At 37.2% G+C, this 19,773-nt stretch overlaps 2 protein-coding genes across 2 annotated transcripts in view; one reads left to right on the top strand and one right to left on the bottom strand.

The window, feature by feature from the left end:
- Positions 1-13,469, top strand: part of LOC146162621 (uncharacterized) — a 30,730-nt gene extending 17,261 nt beyond the window's left edge. The window contains exons 7-24 of the mRNA XM_083385249.1: positions 62-415; positions 923-1,048; positions 2,049-2,156; positions 2,829-2,939; positions 3,323-3,451; positions 3,530-3,634; positions 4,120-4,264; positions 4,667-4,765; positions 5,378-5,547; positions 6,329-6,473; positions 7,961-8,055; positions 8,705-8,815; positions 10,044-10,224; positions 10,929-11,279; positions 11,467-11,571; positions 12,049-12,173; positions 12,710-12,870; positions 13,062-13,469. Coding sequence (XP_083241375.1) covers positions 62-415; positions 923-1,048; positions 2,049-2,156; positions 2,829-2,939; positions 3,323-3,451; positions 3,530-3,634; positions 4,120-4,264; positions 4,667-4,765; positions 5,378-5,547; positions 6,329-6,473; positions 7,961-8,055; positions 8,705-8,815; positions 10,044-10,224; positions 10,929-11,279; positions 11,467-11,571; positions 12,049-12,173; positions 12,710-12,870; positions 13,062-13,238 — 2,798 coding nt within the window. The 3' untranslated portion in view covers positions 13,239-13,469. The remainder of the gene's footprint in view (positions 1-61; positions 416-922; positions 1,049-2,048; positions 2,157-2,828; positions 2,940-3,322; positions 3,452-3,529; positions 3,635-4,119; positions 4,265-4,666; positions 4,766-5,377; positions 5,548-6,328; positions 6,474-7,960; positions 8,056-8,704; positions 8,816-10,043; positions 10,225-10,928; positions 11,280-11,466; positions 11,572-12,048; positions 12,174-12,709; positions 12,871-13,061) is intronic.
- A 2,710-nt stretch (positions 13,470-16,179) lies between these two features.
- Positions 16,180-19,197, bottom strand: LOC146162620 (uncharacterized). Its single transcript, XM_083385248.1, has 3 exons — positions 18,918-19,197; positions 18,321-18,574; positions 16,180-16,455 (listed from the first exon to the last, which is right to left on the bottom strand). Exons 1-3 carry the CDS (start codon positions 19,195-19,197, stop codon positions 16,261-16,263), a joined length of 729 nt encoding a protein of 242 aa, XP_083241374.1. The 3' UTR covers positions 16,180-16,260.
- Between the last annotated feature and the right edge of the window lie 576 nt (positions 19,198-19,773).

The following is a 19,773-nucleotide window of genomic DNA, read 5'->3' as shown; positions in this document are numbered from 1 at the left end:
CGTCTAATACAACTTAATCCATTATGTACCTAACCAATTTTATTCATATTACTTCGTTAAGACTCCGGCTCCGACTTCCGCGTCTTCCCGTGTACTTCTTGGTGCGCCGACCTGATGACGTCATGCCTCGACGAGGCCTCGCTCGCCAACATCGGCGCGCTCAGGCACGCTGACGTCACTCTGCATGGGGGTGACGTCATCACGGACAGCGAGAGAATCACGGAGAAGCGTCGGCGCCCGCGACGCTACAATGTGGTACAGAAGGGCCAGCGTCAGAACGGCAACTCGACGGCGCGCACCCAGCTGGTGACGTACACGTGTGACGTCATACTTTTCGGCGACGCAAGGCACGTGACGTCATCGTCCGAGATGTGCCTCGACCTGTCGAGCGCCGATAAGTTCGTCCACTCGCCAGGTGAGATGATTCAGGAACTTATCGACCGGTTTGTAGGAAGTTGGACAACCAGATTTTTTTCAGCTTTTAGTTTAGAAAATAAGATTAGAAATAAAATTAGAGCTTTCCAGTTTTAATAAATTGCATTAGAATGAAAAAAAAAATCAAAAATTGAATTAAAACCAAATTTAAAGAATCCAAGCAATTCACAAATTAGAAACGAAACGAATGTGATGGAAAAATAGGTAGGATGCAAGTCTGCTGACGATTCAGCAGGGAGGCATTATAGCTCAGCTGGGCATTAGGGATTTACTTGTCTTGGTTTTACCAGAGCCCTGTCCATTTGCAGATTAAGTCATTCATTTTGTTATTTTTAGTGACGAAAAAACGTTCCGACTTTTGGAGGGATTTGATCATACCAAGAATACGGAACTAATGAAGTTTAACGTTTGTTTTTTTTTTTTTTTTTAGTAAAAGGTAGTATTTGCTGCAAATAAATTTAACCTTGTGTTTAACATTTGTTCCCAGACGCGTCGATAGCGCCCACGTGCGGTAATTCGAGTTTCCGTTGTTCGAACGGCGGGTGTCTCGATCCGAGGTGGCTATGCGACGGACTGAACGACTGCGAAGAATCGGAGGACGAAAATAACTGCGGTAGGTTCGCAAAAAAATTTGTTCTGTTGTGGGACCTTGACAGAATGCGTACCCGAAAAATAGTTTGCAATTTTTTTTAAAGTATCAATATTTCAAAAACCGATTCGCAATACTTTGGACAAAAGGTAACGCGCTTCGATCCGCTACAAAATAGTGCTATGCTCAAACAAGCGAAATAGATAAAGTTGTAACGTTCAAAGGTATTTTTTGAGGTTGCTAGGTCAATTTTGCTCTAGCGTTGAAAACCTTTGTTACCTTTAGTTGTATAGCCTTTATTTTTTGTCAAGTTTATCTTGGAATAGCTACAGCTGATTAAAAGCCATGGCTTAAATGCGTAAGCTTATTTTTATCTGATCAGTAGGGCGAATATTTTTTGACTTGTCAAAAAAAGTCAAAATTTTTTTTTTTTTTGACTTGTCAAAAAAAGTCAAAATGTTAGGTCAACATTTTTCAAATTTTTTTTATCAAAAATCGAATAAAAATGCACATAAACCGTTTACAAAATTAAAAAACAACTATGGTCAGCTTTTTTAAAATTGGTCGTAGTTTTTTTTTAATTTATCGTTAAATTTTATCAAAAAAAAAATAGTTTTGATTTATATTCAAAGTCTTTCCAACCGTATTATATCTTCATTAGACCAATATACGTTATAAAAAACGTGTGAATAACGACGCCTAGGTTATTTAAATCAATTTATTTCTAACAGGTCAAAATTTTGTCAAAATAAATTATTTTTAGGTCAAAATTTTTCAAAATTTTAATTTTTCAGGTCAAAATTTTTTAATTTTTAGGTCAAAAAATATTCGCCCTACTGATCAGTAATACAATCACCTAATATCGGATAAGGTTCGATGTTACCGCTTAGTATCTGATATTGTCCGACTTTTCCGTAGCACCGCCCAGCATACAACGCCTGGTATCGTTATCAATACGATGTTACCTGGCGTCAGTAAGAGCTGACATCTAATCTTATTTTTCATGTGGCCTACCTTCGTCCAGTCTGCTCATACAACGAGTTCCAGTGCCTGAGTGGTCAGTGCGTTGATCAGGGAATGAGATGTGACGCTTACCACGACTGCGCTGACCGCTCTGATGAGAAGAACTGCCGTACGTACATAGAATACTTACTCGACTTTCCACAATTCCATATAACCAATGAAACATATTTTTGTGCTGATTAATGAATTGCAATCTTTTCCGTTGCGTTAGAAGCACTTTTGTAAACTGTTACTACCAGGCATAGTAATATTATTCCAAAATCATTTCAAACAAAAACAGTTAATATTAATCAAAAACAGCTCTTCTGGTAATTTTAATTCTTAACCAACGTTTTGGTAGTCTATGCAAATCGCCATTGCATTCCTTAAGTTGCCAAAACGTTGGTTAAAAGCTACAATTACCAGAGGAGCTGTATTTGATTAATAGCCCTTTCGAATGTTAGCGACTTCGTGGGTTTTAGGACTATCGTGCAGTAACTGTAGAAAACAATCATTTTGAATGCTTAAAAATGCAACAAGTAGATAACCAATACAAGGACATGACTTTTAAGTGACACTGTTTTTTTCAGTTTTTTCAACAGCCCAGGACCAGGTGGATCAATTTGTTTTACCTTGTATCAAATTACGACTTTTTGTGATTATAAGATTTAAGCCGCCAAGCCATGAAATCTTTCCAAGACTGCTGTGCTTTAAAATGTATTTTTGTCTTTAATGGATCGGAGGACTTAGTCAAATATTCGAACGCTCCAAATCCTAAAATTGTGAAAATCATATATCTCAGTGACTTGTGGTCCTGAACTCACTTCGTGTGGAGGCGGGCAGTGCATTTTATCCGCATGGTGGTGCGACGGAGACGTGGATTGCAACAACGGGATTGACGAAATGGATTGTGGTCAGTACCATGCTATCTTTCTGTATTTTTCGATTGGTAATAAGCAAATAGGTCCAAAATTTCTTTAGTGGCTAAGAAATAAATAGGTCGAAATTTTCCGGTCAATTTCGGACGTGAGTCCCATTGAATTTCTTTGCAAAATGATTCAAGTCAAAGTCAAGTCATTTGGAACAAATGACGAATCAATTCCAAGTCATTGCCATAGCGCGTCTTTATCCAAGTCACAACTTGAAAAATTGGTAAACGGGTTTTCCTGAGCAATCCTGTAAGTTTATGACATCATCTATTAACGTCCTCCCTCTACAAACCAAAATAACGGGTCCGGCCCTGCTGTAGATTAAAAGATTTGGCACAAAATTTGTTTAAGAATTTTTTCTGTCCAGATTGCGCTTCGCGAGGAATGACGTCATGCGGTAACAACACGTGCGTTCCGCATGACTTGGTTTGTGATGGGCGTGCTGATTGCGCAACCGGGGCCGACGAAGTTGGTTGTGACGTCACACAACAAAGAAGTAAGCTTAAAAACACAATTTGCAGGTTTTTTTGCTGCTCTTGGTTTCCAATATTTTCGTTTAACTTTGTCCCGACAGAATGCGATACTTGGGAATTCCCCTGCGACGATACCTGCTTCCCTGTGACGAAACAATGCGACGGCAGAGAGGACTGCAAAGACGGGAGGGACGAAAAAGTGTGCGGTGAGTTTACAAATGGAACATTCTGGCAGTTTCGTTAAAGAGATCTTCTTCGGTCATGATTGATAAAGTATATTTGCTACCAGTGTTGTAAATGAGTCATTTTAAAAATTCCAAGTAAAGACATTTTTAAAAGAACTTAAGTTCAAGTCAAGTCTTTAGGAATAAATAGCACGTCAATTCCAACCCAAGTCATAATAGAAGCAAATAAGTCCAGTCAAGTCATTTGAAAATAGTAACTTAAGTGCACTTAAGACAAGTCATTGCACTTAAGTTTAAATATAAAAATTGATTTAGTGATTAGGATTTAGTTATAACGACTTTTAGGTATTAGTTCTATTTTGGTCTTATTTCGAACTGTGTTTTATTCCGCCGTTGATGTTGTTTTTATTTCAGTCTAATGGCTAAAGTCCTCACAATTTTTTTAAGTCAAAGTCTCTTTATATAGTTGTCGAGATAACACTCAGAAATTTTCCTCGCTTTTCCAGGATCTTGTCAACTTGTTACCCTCGAGGTTTGTTACCAGACTCAGTTCCACGTCACCGCCTTGCCCAACTTTCTCGGGCATACGTCACAAATGCAGAGCGCCATTGACGTCGATTACGTCATGCTGACGTCAGCTGTCAACACAAGGTTGGTCAAGACCGATCTTCGGGCAAAGCATTTAACATAAGCACTAACTGTATGTGGGAGCACTATGCACGGATCTGTAATATAGCTTGATAATAAATTTCAAAGCCGAGAATGTCGAGTAAATCGACAGCATCTTGATTAAGACATTTCGCTACGAACTTGTATTATCTTTAGTTAATGTGACTGAAAAACAATTGGGCAAATTCCTTTATAAGCGATGCTTGAATTGATTTTCAGTTTAACTGAAGGTAATACAAGCTCGTATCGAAACGTCTAAATTAAGTGTACCGGTTACAAACAGTTGTTTGGGTGTCATCAATTTTTTAAATTTAGTAATTCTGACACAACTAATTTTCCCAACACAAATTCACCCTCTTAAAATATTTAATTATTACCTCATAGGTGCCACCCCCAGCTGGCAGATCTCGGCTGTGCGATTCTGGTCCCGCCCGTTCCGCAAGGTGGCGCAACGTGCAAACTTGAATCGCCGAAATCTAATCGGTAGGTTCGGGCAAAAAGAGCTTTTTTTCGCATAACTTAAACATGCTAAAAAATGATTTTTTTTTCCGACATAACTGTCCACTCGCAATTTAATTGTAAAACCGTTATTTAGGCGCTATCTTATATTAATTCCTAATTTCGATGGTTATAGTGACACATATAAAAGCATTTAGTAAATATGCGCCCAATCGGGCATCACCTGATTCCTATTTAAATTAATCTATTTGATTAAGAAGCTGGTTTTATCTTTTTAAAACTGATTGAACCGATGTTAATACAAATAACTATTTAAATAAGAAACCGTTGATTCATGTTTTTATACGGAGAAAAAAATATTCCTGCCAATTTAAAACCTTACGAAGATGTTATACCTGTTTGTTATAAAACATATAACACCGTCAAAGCCCATACAGAAGTAAGTATCACCTTGAACGTTTCGAATAAATCTTAAATTCATTTCCAACATAGCGTTGAAAATGAATAAAGAGTTATTCGAAACGTTCCAGATGATACCTACTTCTGTATGGTGTCTGATATTCTTATTACGTCTTACTACAACATCCAACCATTATGCCCCAAAATATTATATAGTATCGTACATATAACTAACAGGCTCCTACCCTGTCGCGAGTTTTGCGAAGAAATCAAGTCAACTTGCTCCCCCAAGCTGCGCTCTGCCACCCTCTTGTGGCCGAAGTTCCTCGACTGCGAGGGGTTTCCCCCGAAACGGAACTCCACCGACCGGAATCCAACGTGTTACGATCCACGGTCGAACGCTAAAGGTGCGATAAGTAGAAGATCTGAGGCAAATAACGCATTAAGGACGTCGATAAATATATCAGCAAGGAAGGAAAAATAACAGTATGGTTTAAGCTGTAGAATTGCATCACCACATAGAATATCTGATGGGTGTACGTGTAGCTTATTTAACGTTTCGCTTCTTTACAAGCACATATAGAGTAAGTAGGTTAATGGTGAATTTGAATACATGGAAAGTTACATATCAATAATAATTTAGAAGCATAATGGTTGGAGTTTGTATAGTAAGACGTAATAAGAATATCAAAGCCCATACAGAAGTAGGTTTCATTTTGAATGTTTCGAGCAGTACATTGGGTTGCGCAATGGATATTAATAACGTGGTAAAAAATGTTGCAAGCCGGGATTGTTCCGACAAATAAACGTTTGACTATATATACAGCATTGTGTATCCGTTTTTACTGATGACTAGGGCGATTATTTTTTGACCAAAAAATGAGAAATCTTGACCTGAAAACTTGACATTTTGACAAATTTTGACCTTGAAATTTAATTTTTGACTCATAACTTGGTATTGTGTTACTGTGTTATCAGTTACTTAAAAATTACAGTGTTTTTCAGGCATTTCTAGAAGGGATGCGAGAATTGGTTGGGGGGGGGGGATTTAAAAGGGGTACAGGAAGGAAAAGGGTTAAGAACCACTGACTTAGCGTCATAGAAGGCAGGCTCCAGCCCTGCACATAACCATCTTAAATTGAATCCTATCGTCAAACTTTCTCAACTTTTGTTTCCCAAAATTTACAGAAGAATGCTCCGAGCATCAGTTCCTCTGCAACGTCACCCGTGGCGAGGCCCCGCATTGCGTCAGCATGACGTCACGGTGCGATGGAATACGCCACTGTGACGACGGATCGGATGAGAGCGGGTGTGACTGCAAGGCGATGAACAGGCGAGTGTTTGAACTGATTGAAGAATATGTGCTAATAATAGCCCGGGGTATCTTGGACTTAATTTCTATCTGTCTTATAGGAGGAATGTCTTGTTTTGTGTCAAACGCAATTTAAAGTTTTGGGACAGATGTCAGACTTGGCGTAAACGCTAGAGTATATAGGACTGAAAGATAACTAGATACCTTAGAATCAATCGCTAGGATTCAAGCGTTTCATAAGATGTTTTTTGCTTAGCGTTAACCTAACCTGGTTTGTTCAGCGTTAACCAGGCACAAATTTATTCATACGCCAGTTCATCTTAGAATCTTAATCGGAAGATCACAAAAATTATAAGAATGATTGTCTTTACTGTGGTTCTGTATTTATGAAAGATCAACTTTTCCACAGTAAAACTGTCATTGATAGCTTAGCGTCAGTGTAGTCCAGGTTATTTTGCCAAGCATTCATATATGCTTTCATATATACCAAGCACCCCAATAGTTCGGTGTAAATCTAGGTCAGTCTAGTAACTTGATACTCAGCTTTAATCGTAATAAGAATGTCAAAGCCCTTACAGAAACATTACTTTGATCAATAAAGAGTTGTTCAAAATCCTACCTACTTTTGTATGGGCTTCTATATTCTTACTTCGTCTTACTACAACCTCCGACTATTATGCTCTAAAACTTTATCTTCAAGACAAAAGGGTAACTCGAGTGTGTTAATTTCGCTCAAAAAAATCCACGATAACCTTAAAGTTTAAAATTAAAAATACTGTCAATTTTCTTCCACAAAACAGTATAGACTTTCTTGTCTCAGTCAAAATCAGTCACTATAGGTTCTAGTTTATAAAAGAGAAATATATTTCGCCAATCACGGCATCATCAGTCTCTAAAAAACGAATACAAAATAATGTTAACACGTAAACCAGGTGGTAGAATTTAAAAATAATAGAAAAATAATCATAAAACCTAGAGCAACAAACTACGCGACCAGGTTAAAAATATAAAAATATAGAAGATAAAAGTTATAGGTATAGGGCTATAGAAAACCGGACCATCCTGTTACCCAAGTCTAGGGAAAAACAACAACCAGCTGTGTTGGTAAAGCGTATATTTCTCTTTTATAAACTAGAACCTATAGTGACTGATTTTGACTGAGACAAGAAAGTCTATACTGTTTTGCTACCATTCGAAGTCATTGTCGTCACTAACGTGCATTAGGGCGAGGAGATATCTTCTTTTTCAAATATTCGGTTTGCATTTTCTTCCACAATTTTGAAATAAATGTAGGTTGAATCAGTTTTCGCGGCGTTTTGATGCAAATTATAAAAAAAAACGCTAAATAAAGGTTGGTCAAAAAAGGAGATTGATCAATTGAAATGTAAACCGAATGTGACCTAAACATCTGAAGGAAAATAGGTTAAGTGTCATTGGAAAGCACTGTAAGATATAATTTGATATTTGCGTCATATTTTAATTTCAACTAAAAATGTGGATTGCCTTAGATTCACGTGCTTGTCCGGAGGACGCTGCATCCGAAACGAGTGGGTTTGCGACGGACATGAGGATTGCGTGGACGGATCCGACGAAGATAATTGCGGTAAATAATGTTACTTTGACCGATTGTCAACATTCTGACAATGGTGTTAAACTTAAAATTCTCCGCTATTGTGGCGTTTTACTCCTAAACAAGCTATCCTCCTAATATATAGTAGATGTGTGTGTGCATGACATAGAAATCTTCAAAGAAAACCAACAAAGTAAGTGTAATTTAAAGCAGAAGGTATTTCTGCAATTCAGGGTAGTAGTAGCTTTGTGGCAATGCATACTGAGGATTTGTTGGAAGGAAAATACGAAAACTGACAGCGGTTAAACAAGCATATAGGATGCAGAAGCAAACAATTAATTATCAGTAGGGCAATTATTTTTTGATCGAATAAATGAGAAATTTTGACCAACCAATTTATTTTTTGATAATTTTTTTTTTGACCCATAATAAATCCATTGGTTTAAACAACATATTATTGTTTGAAGAACTGCATCAGTGTCTTGACGTTGTCAACGACACGTTTTTGATGTTTTACTGACTATACCAGTGAAACACAATTCAGTTATTTTTTCAGGTTTATGCAAAACTTTTGGAAAAGCGTAGTTAATATTTTTGTTATATCAAAACAACTATAAAAATACCAAACAAAAAAAAAGACAACTCAACAAATAAACTATACCTTTTTATACTTTCGCTACAGTTCGATGCAAACCGGACGAAAGAGCCTGCTCCGATTATTCTTGCATTCGTTCGCGGGATTGGTGTGACGGAGAGAGCGACTGCGCCGACGGAAGCGACGAAAGCGATTGCCGTGAGTGTAAAAAAGTATTAAGAGATATAGGTGGTTCCTAGCAGAGATGTCCTGAAATTCTTGTGGGTTACAGAAATTAAACAAAAATATAATTTATTCCAGAAACTTCTCTGCTGCATGGTGGAGTTTATGCGATTTTCTGTGAGAAATCAACGTAATGCTGTTTATTCATCTGGTCTATAAAACAATTACTTGGAATAAGAAATTTACTTGCCGTTGTTAACCTACTGTGTTTGGATAAATTTACATTTAAGATAGAAATGGCTGCCTTGGAAAGTAAATTATGGATAAAATTGCTTTAATATTTCGTTTCGTCGATACTACCCTAGGATAGTACCGCATTTCAACAGCCATCGAAAGCTTGTGTAGCCACCATTGATAAGGAGGGTGTGTGTTTTCCTAAATGTGTGTTTTTGCGGGCCGTTTTAAGGAAATATATCAGCCCAAAGGTGTCGTACCATAATACGGCATGTAAACTCAATTTGTCGCGCTCCGCTTAATAAGGTTGACATTCACTTGCATATTTGCGCACAAGTTCACTCTCGAAGAGCGAATGTTTATAAGTTATTTTATGACGTCACGAATGACGTAGCTTATGACGTCGCAACCTTTAATTTAATGGGTTTTGCGGCCCATCGAAATTTCTAAAGTGGCAATTTGCGGCCGATTCTGTTAAAAGGTTGGACATCCCTGCAAGAGAATATGTAAACTGTTACAAAAACTGACCAATGATACTTATTGTTGCTTATTGACTTTATCGCCCGTATTATAGTTAAACTTTTACAGTGACAGTATTATGACAACCCTTTCTTATCTTTTCAACAAATTTTGAAAATTAAGAGACTCTTATATAGCCTAGCAGTCGGCAAACTTTTTCGTCGCGGCCCAAAGTACTCTTTTAGGAGCTATTAAAGGCCCACTACGTAAAACCAGTACGGAAACAGTGTCAGGATATTTGTTTTAAGTTGGAGGCATAAGAAAGACGTCACAAAGTTGGGCCTGAAATACGCTCAGACAATATAAAAATTCTTAGCTATATCAAATTCTAAAAACAATACAATGAATGTATGGTTATCACGCGGCCCACAACTACATAATAACACTTACCTATTCAAAAGTAACTCGCGGCCCACTAAAAATGGCTTAAAGGCCCACATTTGGGCCGCGGCCCACAGTTTGCTGACCACTGCTATATAGCATCGACTTCACATGTCGCCATTTCTTTTAGTCCGCCTTTCGTCGCCCTCTGAACTCCAGCGTCCCTTCTGGAACGATGACGTAGGGAGTGACGCAAGGTCGAGCGGCGTCCTGATTGGCTACAACCGACTGACGTCACAATGGCACCCTTTGTGTCCGGAAGGCTGGAGCGCGTTGAAGACGTTACTCGCGTGCAATCAAATGGGCTTCAGGTAAAATTGGTAACAATTTGCAGGTTTGTATGTTAAATAACGTAAGTACAAGTTAAGTGATTCGCAAAATTACTGGAACAATCAACAGTGGCGTGACTATAGTACAGCGAAGTCGGTTTGAAAACCGAGTCCGACTCCCAACCCCGCTCGTGCAATTTGAGTCCTGGGTATGGCTTTGACTAGTCAGCCTGTGCTTCACCCATTTAGGTAACTATAATATGGTGGTTATACACTATAGAGCCATCAACCCAATAAGTGAGTGTCTCATTACGTATCAACCCACAATACGTGGCTGCAACATATTCCACCATATGCTACTTCACGGCTAGCGATACGTAGTCTCACTCGAGTCCCGAGTCCAATTCCAGTAAAACTAACCGACTCCTTTGAGTGCGCAGTCCCCAGTCCGAGTCCGACTCCGTAGCCCTGGTTGTAATCAAGTAACTCTAAAACATAGTGTCAGTTAAATCGTTTATAAAAAACAAAAGTCCAATTAACACTGTTCTAAAGAAGTCATTATAGAATGTGTTAAATATCAATCAGGTTATTTGCAAAACACCTGAATGACTAATAACGTTGACAAGCAAAAGTCCAAATAAAATTATTTTAAAAAATAGACGAAAGCCAATTGACAGTCATTGTTAAGTTAATAAATAAATAAATAAGTTTTAAATGATTAAACTTGTACCCCTCCACTTTCCCAGTGGCGCCCTTTCGCGCTCCTCCCTTGTCTTGCACCATCCCTTGCATCACCCACCACTGATGACGTCACGAGCGCGACGGGTCCGAACCGTCCAGCGGTCTTTCCTCCCCAACCGTTCCTGCAGGCCGAAGCGTGCCGTCTACGTCAGATGCGCCCCGCGAAAGTGTGGCCGGCGCCGTGACGTCACCGATTACCCAGGCGGCGCCGTGCGTCGGATCCTGGGCGGCCGGACGTCTCGTGACTGGTCGTGGCCCTGGTTGACCTCTCTGACCTTGCCCGGGATGGAACACGTGTGTGGCGCGACGTTAGTGCGCCACAAGTGGCTGGTGTCGGCGGCTCACTGTTTCCAAGAGTAGGTTGAAAAGCTAAAACGTTATAAACTAAAATATTGTAAATTAAAACGTTATAAATAAAAACATGGTAAATAAAATACGTTTTAAGCTAAAACATTATAAATAAAAACACTGAAAACAAAACGCTACATTAAGGTAGTGTTTAAAAGAAAGTGCTGTTTCTTTAATTTTGTTGTTGTGTTCTAGGCGAATGAACGCCGACATGTGGAGGGCTAAGGTCGGGATATCTGGATCTAATTCACTCAGGTCCTCAAGGAATTATAATGTGTCCAGGATCATCGTTCATCCAAGGTAAGAATTGTAATAATTTTTAAGCGTCATCTCCTTAAAATAACCCTGTATTTTTACTATTTTCGAGTTCATAATGTCCAGATTTTACGAAACTTGCACTCGCTTTCATTATTTAAATGAATCTTAAAGAAATGATGCTATTTCGTTTGGATAAATTTGCACGATGCGGGCAATTAGTTTTGTTATGGAGTCGCAAATTGATAATAGCTTTATGATACCCACTTTGGAGAAAGGGTGGGCAATTATTTCTGTTATGGAGCCGCATGAGAAACAGAAAATGTGTTGGAAAGGCCGGGTCCATATTGAGGACTGATATAAACACAACATGAAGTCTAATTCTTTTCAAAGCAAGCTGTAAATAGCGTATGTTTTGACATACTAAGTAATAGCATGGAAAACTAAGTTGCCGTGTAATAAGGTCTGCTACAGAGTAATGCATCTTTAAATGTCGCACTTTTCGAATATATTTACCTCCAGGTACGATTCGCACGCAGTGGATTTCGATATTGCGCTGGTTGAACTTAAAACAGCAGTGTCAGGCGATGACTTTCTCTGCATGCCAACCAACCCATTCACCTCAGGAAGCTACTGCATAATTGCTGGTAAGTGGTGGAGGGCGACGCATTACTTTTTGTGTATTTAACACCTAAATTGGTATCTGCTTGTTTAATGTTATAGTTATGTACTACGCCTGCGGTTTTGTAACAAGTATTTTAAAACAATTCCCATTTAAGACAAAGTAAAAGTCACAGTTAAAATTATAAAATATCCTAGTCATGTCTCAGTACATGTCATTGCCATAACAAGTCAATTTTAAGTCAACTCATTGGCAATAGAGAGTAATGGTAAACTGCTAAAGCAAATTTGTTTGATTTTAAGGAAATTTCGCATAGTAAAAATCAAAACAAATACCCAGCATGTTTTGACGTCTAACAATTAGGTAAATAATCCATTTTTGACCCAAAATGTTTTTATTTTATCACATTTTTGCCTACATCTCTCAAGTCCGTGTCTAGTCATTCTGCCCAAATTGATTTAAATCTATAGAATATCGATTTAGTGTAAATCTTAGGAAAGTCAAATCCAGGAATTTCAAATCAGGCTTTACCGTAATAGTTAATTCATTTTTTAAATCCAGGTTGGGGAGTTAGCAGTCGCACACAAGGTGGCGCCCAAAAGCTCCAGGAAGGATCTGTTCACGTGATGGACCGTGTCACGTGCCAGCCGTACTATCCCAATCACGTGATTTCCGCTCGGATGGTTTGCGCGGGAAAGGCTGGAGTGGTGGACGCATGCAGTGTAAGACCAGCCTAAAAAAAAATCATACTTTCGGTTAATAAAAAATGCTTTTAATGTTGCTACCTGTCGGTTTACATTCTTTTAAAATCTCACTATGATGTCTAGTGGCTACTTAAAGGTTCACGAAGGTTTAGGCAAGGATTTGTACAGATTGTTTCATAGCAACTGAATAAACTCCCCGTTGTTCACAGGGCGACAGTGGCGGGCCTCTGATGTGCTGGCAGCCTGACAGTCGGCAGTGGCAGCTGGCAGGTGTCACAAGTTGGGGTTCTTCTTGCAAGCCGCACAGCGCCCCTGGCGTATACACGGACATGAGTTACTTCGCAAAGTGGGCAAAACGAATGATGGGCGGAAAGGAATTTGGATGAAGTTGACCCCCAAGTCACGACAAACGACCTTGACTTGATCTTGCAGTTCACAAAAAGTTCACGACGAGCATCTGCCCTGACTTTAATTTGTGACGTCTTGAGGTCGCTACGGTTGATTGCACTTTATTTCGCTCTGTTATAAGGAGCCCAAAGAATGCGAATAAAGTTGTTAAAAAAAGAATGCGAATGAAGTTGTTTAAATACTGTTGTGTGTCAAAATTTGCGCTTACTGCCCCACGTTTTGCACTGCATAGATTTCATCGCAAGGTAATACAAAATTTAATGAGCTTTGCCTTCTATAAATAATATATCGTTCAGTGTTGCCTGTTGAGTATTAATAAAATTGCTGATTTGCCTTATAATTATAACTCCGTAAGTGGATCTTGCAAGGTTTGTTTTATATGGAAAGTTGCATTACTGAACCAGATTACAAAAAACAACAAATAAATTAGTCAGCAATTTTTCTGATAAATCCCTTAAAATGCTGAGTCATCAAATGTGTAACTTTTTTGAAGTTTCAGTTTGAAATTTAGGCCATCTTACAATTTATTTTGATAAAAGTCTGATTGCTGGCTAAGTTAGGTTGATTTAAGAAATTTGTAAAAATTTCTGATCAATATCTTGTTTACTTCTGGGGCACTTTACGAAAGACAAATTGTTTTGAATTGTCATAAGCTTTTTCAAGTCAAAGCAGAAATGACAAAAACAACTAAAATGCAAGAAGTAACAACATTTAAAAATTCTGGTGCACCCTGAAATGTAAGCTACAGTACACCGGTTGAAAAGCACCGTTCTAGACCAGCGCCAAATGTTATTTGTGTAACAAAATGTTTCCAAACAGTAAGCACATTTCACATATTACAGTTACACCAATTTAGAAACACTGTTTTACAATCCACTACATGAATAATATTTAAATGTGGAAGAAAAGCCAAAATTATTCCTATTTTACACTAAAATATAAACATGCTGTTTACAATAAAATAAGATAAACAATAGATTGGTAGAAATAGGACCGTCGCCATATAATACAAATCATGTTCTTATTGTAATTTAAATATTTTGCTACTTTTATTGTTTTCTAAATTAAAGGTAAACCTTTTTTTTTCATTTAGAAAGATTGCCAATATCCTAATCAGGGTGACTGATTTCATTAAAGCTATTCCGAAGGCGTCTTGTGTATTCCATATATAGGGGTGTCAATATCACCTGCGCGAACTTGGCGCGCTGGAATAGGTTTTGGGCAATATCTGCGAAAGTTGTGACGATACAGAGTTGAAATTTTTACACAGTCCTTGTATTGGTTACATCTTTCCAGCAATCACACTTTGTAAACAAACTCGGCGAAAGATAATAGGTTGAATTTTCAAAGAAACAGTAAACACCCAGTCCGAATGAATTTAAACATGATTTATGTCTCATTTTGAAGGTGGTGACTCCTAGTTTATATCGTTAAAATTTGAACTTGTTGGCTCAACAGTTAAGGGTTAATATCGCTGAATATTAATATTCATATTTTTAATTATTAATTTTTTTTCAATATTTTTCAAGATGTAACCAATACAAGGACTGTGTAAAAATTTCAACTCTGTATCGTCACAACTTTCGGAGATATTGCCCAAAACCTATTCCAGCACACCAAGTTCGCGCAGGTGTCAATATCATTGTCCAGTAATACTCCAGATGGACTTGATCGCAGAATACACATTGTGTATATGTATGTTCCAGTTACTTCTGAACAGATTAAGACTGTTAGCTGTGTTTATTACAGAAGTGCAACATATTTTTAATATATTGATTAGAACGACACATATCTTACACATTGTCAAACTTTAATCAAATTGTAAACAAATATTCCCAATACTTTGTATGGCAAGCTTAATAATTTACTTTAATTTATGTTTTACACCACAAAAGCAGTGATAGGTTTTACATTCATTTTTTCTATTTGGGTTAAAAAACATTTCATAGATGATTATTTATTTTAATTAAAAAACTCTATTTTTTGTTAAAGACATAGCTTTTCTTAGTTTTGTTGTTTTTTTAGCTTTTGAAGATCACAATCCTATCTAATTAGTAATTACTTTCTTCAGTTGATCTTCGCCCCTTTCTACAAATGGTACAAATTTTAAAATCAAAATGGTTGGTAATGTTAGTTATAAAAGCAAGTAACTATATGTACAAGCTTTTATCAAAACTTATTTTTCAAGATGATATCAATCTACTTGACCTTTTGTGGCTTGGCAATCCATTATTAAGCTACATTACAGATCCGTGCAGATGGTACTCAACTTCCTATAAATGTTGGCATTTAATAATTACCGGTACCTGTTTACAACACTAGTATAATTTACAGAAAACAAATTTATGTTTAAATTGCACTAAATTATTTAAGTCATTTTTAACTAAAGTTTTATTTTTCTCAGGAAAGAAACACATGGTTAACACATGCCACACAGTTATATCTGAAGCAACCCTGTCCTCGGAATCTCTTCTTCGATTGCCTACCTGGCATGTCCAGTTCAAGAGGAGATGTGGCTCCACGCAACCAATGTACTAAGAGTAAGATTCTAAACTGCTCTGTATATGTTTTGGCAGACGGAACTTTATTATTAATATTACATTAATCTAAAGTCATGATTATTTATTTACATTGTATAATCCACATAATAACGCAAGCACTTAAAACGATTAAAGAAAGCACTTTGCTGCTTAACATGCGATAAGCAAGTGGTTAATAAATGGCACATTTTTTGTCACGCTACAGTGTAGGCGGTGCAACATCATGCCTCCTGCCAATCATCTGTAAATTTCAATAATGCACAAAAAGAATTTGTTTCTTTGCAAATTGGGCAACAATGCAAAAATCAAGTTTGTTTAGTGTAAAAAAGAAAATTTAGTCTAAATGAAAAGACAGTATACATTGGGGGTTTAATATAATTCAAAATAAAAATTCTTTAGGTGCAGGCCGGTTTATTGCGAAGAAAATATGCTTGAATTTATTAGTCGTTGAACATTGATATTAGTTTGTTGTTTTAAAACGACAAAACGGAACAGGCCATTGGTAGTTAAAGTTTGCTGTATTAAAAACGCCTTTAGTTTTTCTTGATGGATTTGTTGCAACAGTCCAAATCATTGCTTGGCCTGAACCTTTTGGATATGTTGGTTGCCAACGAACGTAAACACTTCCACCGGTTGGACTTCGCATCTCTCCATTCTGTGCAAACAAGCGGGAATTTATTGTGCCAACCACAATGTAATGATTAGCGCAATTATTCTTTAACTTCTCAAACGAAGTCAAACTTTTGTTAAAATTTACATGTTAGATCAAAAGTCAAAATCGTTAACAAAGTGCCCAAAAATCGTTACAAAATGCCGAAAAAACGTCATAAAATTAACAAATACTGCAATATTGATTTGAAATTTGTCGTTTTGTTTTCTCAAAGGTGTTTCACATTTCTCTTTTACAAACCCAAACACTGTCCATTCCTCCTTAGCAAAAATCATTTTTTACTAATAACTTTGATGTAAACAAAAAATCTTAACCACACTGACTTTTTAAATGAAGTACGGTACAATGAATGTAGAGTTATCACGGGAAAAACAACTACATAATAACACTGGAATAATAAAAAAGAGCTCCCAGCCCCCCAAAAATTACTTAACATTTGAACAACGGCCACCAGTTTGCCGGCCACTGGCTAGGTTTTCATTTTATATCTTTTAGCGTGCAATAGTATGTTTTCTTCTTTCTTTACTGAATATTAGAGGAAGGTTACCAATTTTTGGGGGCGCTTCTAAACATTAGCAGATCAAAACCAGCATTTTTTGTGGTCATGGGAGCATGACGTCACAAAAAATAGGCAGCGTTTTTTTTTTCGGCAAATTGTTTATACATCTTGAATAAATTTACACTGCGCAAAAGGGATACATACCTATAGGCCTACTCTTTTTAGGAAACTGCTCTATCGAAACGCATTAATAGGACGTAAACAACAATATCTACATCGAAATCATATTTTATTTTACAAGTAGTATATTATTAAAACTTTGATTTCCTATCGCGAGAGAAATACCACCTACCAGAGACGTAGCTAAGGTATTTGGCGCCCGGGGGCAAACTATAACATTGGCGCCCCCTCAGTCATGTTCAATTACATTTTCCATGACATTAACATAATATAACTAAGTTTATACGAAAAAACAGTTTAAACTTTAATATGGTGTTGTATTTCAAGAAGAGGCAGCCTACTTTTGGCATTTGTAAGCCTCATTATGGCGCCGGGGACATAATACCTTACATATTTTATGCTATAAATTACGCTTGTAAGTGGTTCTAACATCGATCCCTGATTCCCTGTGCTTACTAGCTTGGTAAAATTTGGATATTTACAGCTCTATTTAAAAAAGAATCACACTTTATATATTTTAGTTCATCTTATAACCCGACCCTTCGTGGCATTTTGTGTTTCTCATTCGGTATCCTGAGGAAAATAATCGCCATAGGTGACTCCTGCAACAGACGATAATGGGCCTAACAGAATTTTTACCATATTAGTCGTTTTTAATAATATTTTTTTTATTTGCGTCTAAGGAATTAAATAATTGCTTTTTTGTCCATTTTTTCTCCCCAACTACTTCGGAAAATTGCGGCTACTTGGTTTAAAAGTAAACTTTAGTTTAGATTTACAGGGGGGCGTGACGCTTTGAGCACAGATAAAGTTGTACAACGAAAAACAATTAAAACTTAAGCTTGTTTTTACTAACGTTTTTCAAGAAAAATAGGCCGCGAGCCGGATTAAATTGATTGGCAAGCCTAAATTTATCATTTGTTTGGTCAAAATGTAACTCATGATATATTACAATGTTTTCTTGATTGATAAAAGGCATTCCAGAATATTTTAACTACTCCCGAAGATGTTAATATTGTCGTTATTGTCTTTTAAAATTCAGTGCATTTTTTAAAGCTTTTGTGGACAAAGATGTATAACCGTTTGAAGTCGTATTGTTATAACTAAAAAATGAATTTATACGTTAGCATGAACCGCAACATTTCTTAAGTTTTGAGTTATAATCACCCACCTCGTAAGTTGACGCCAACCAAACGTCAACGAAGTTTAGATTTGGGCGGTCCACGTACAAGTTCCACGCACGCTGGATGTACGTTTGCAGCGCCTCGAACATTTGCTCACTTTCAATATCAACCAGAGTTCCGTTGTGAAACTGACAAAGATTTTCTGCTGCAGCTTTGCCCTTTCCGTCCTTTCCGGATGCAACAGTTTGTGGAAGCCAGAAGCAAGATCCGTTAAAAAGAACTCCAGGGCATCGCGTCAATTCTAAACAATCATAAAAAATGATTAAAACGATTTAACATTATCTAAGAATTACTGTATAATACTGGATATTTTATTGTAAATTTAATTTCAAAAAGCCTACGTTTACGCCTTTCCATTTAAAAAATTTTCACATAAGAATCTAACCTTTAATTTCCAAGTCGATTTTTTGTCGAATTGAAAAAAAAATGTTAAAACTATGTAACCACAGACAATACATTTAATAAATTATTATTTAATACTTACTGTTTTATTAGAAATTTAAAACATTTTACATTTCAAAGCAATACATGAGTTTTTGCGTTTACATCTGGCAGTTTAAGCAATTTTTACACAAGAATTTAACCTTTAATTTGGGAGTCGATTTTTTGCTCAATTCTTTTTTTTTTCCAATCCATGGGACTGATCGGCCCAGAAATTCCTGGAAAGCCCCTCGGGCCTCTCCGCCCTGGGGGTCCTTGAGGTCCCCGCATGGGTGTTGAGTTTCTTCCGGTGCTGGATTGTTGCATCTCGAACAAGCTGCCAATTGGTTTGCACACCAAGAAGTCGTTGGACTGAACTTGTCCGTAGGCGAGTGAATTGCAAGCTTGCAGCAAAACTAAAATCAAAACGCCAAGTTGAAACATTCTTCTGTTGTTGTAGTTTCTTATCTTCCTTGAGATATCTTGGTTGTGTCTCGGTGCTGTGATCGGTCCTTCTTATGTAGACTTTCAAAACGACTCGTTCCGTTGGTATGCCCAGCCATATATGGCTAAATCTCCATGTATGGTTCTTTAATCTGATATGACTTTGCAAGAATGTTCATCCCATCAGCTGAGTCTGTTTTTCTTCTGTTAAAATGTGACTCGATATTGACTTATAAGGTTACGGAATGTTCAATTGCGTAAATCCGAAAGTATTTTTGCATCTAAGATACCTTATTTGTCGAATTCTCTAGGTGTTGTGGCTTTAATATAACCTGAGGCATTATAGCATTTTTTAAAGCCGCGCTGTCAGTTATGATAGCCAGAGGTTGCAAACATTTTTCGCCTTACGACAACCCCTGAAGAAAAGAAAAACAGGACGCGGTACCCTTTATAGCATTCCCGCTTAGTACTTTACAATTATGTCTCAACAAACTAAATTAAAAAACACTTATCACAAATATAGTTTTTTAAAGGTCAATGTGAAATTTGTACATGGTCGTTTATTACAGGGGAGTC

This window comes from Ascidiella aspersa, chromosome 3 (assembly GCF_963924565.1).
Source record: "Ascidiella aspersa chromosome 3, kaAscAspe10.2, whole genome shotgun sequence".
In the NCBI taxonomy this organism is placed as follows: Eukaryota; Metazoa; Chordata; class Ascidiacea; order Phlebobranchia; family Ascidiidae; genus Ascidiella; species Ascidiella aspersa.
Note: the sequence above shows the minus strand (reverse complement) of the source record. Positions and strands in the feature narration are given on the sequence as shown.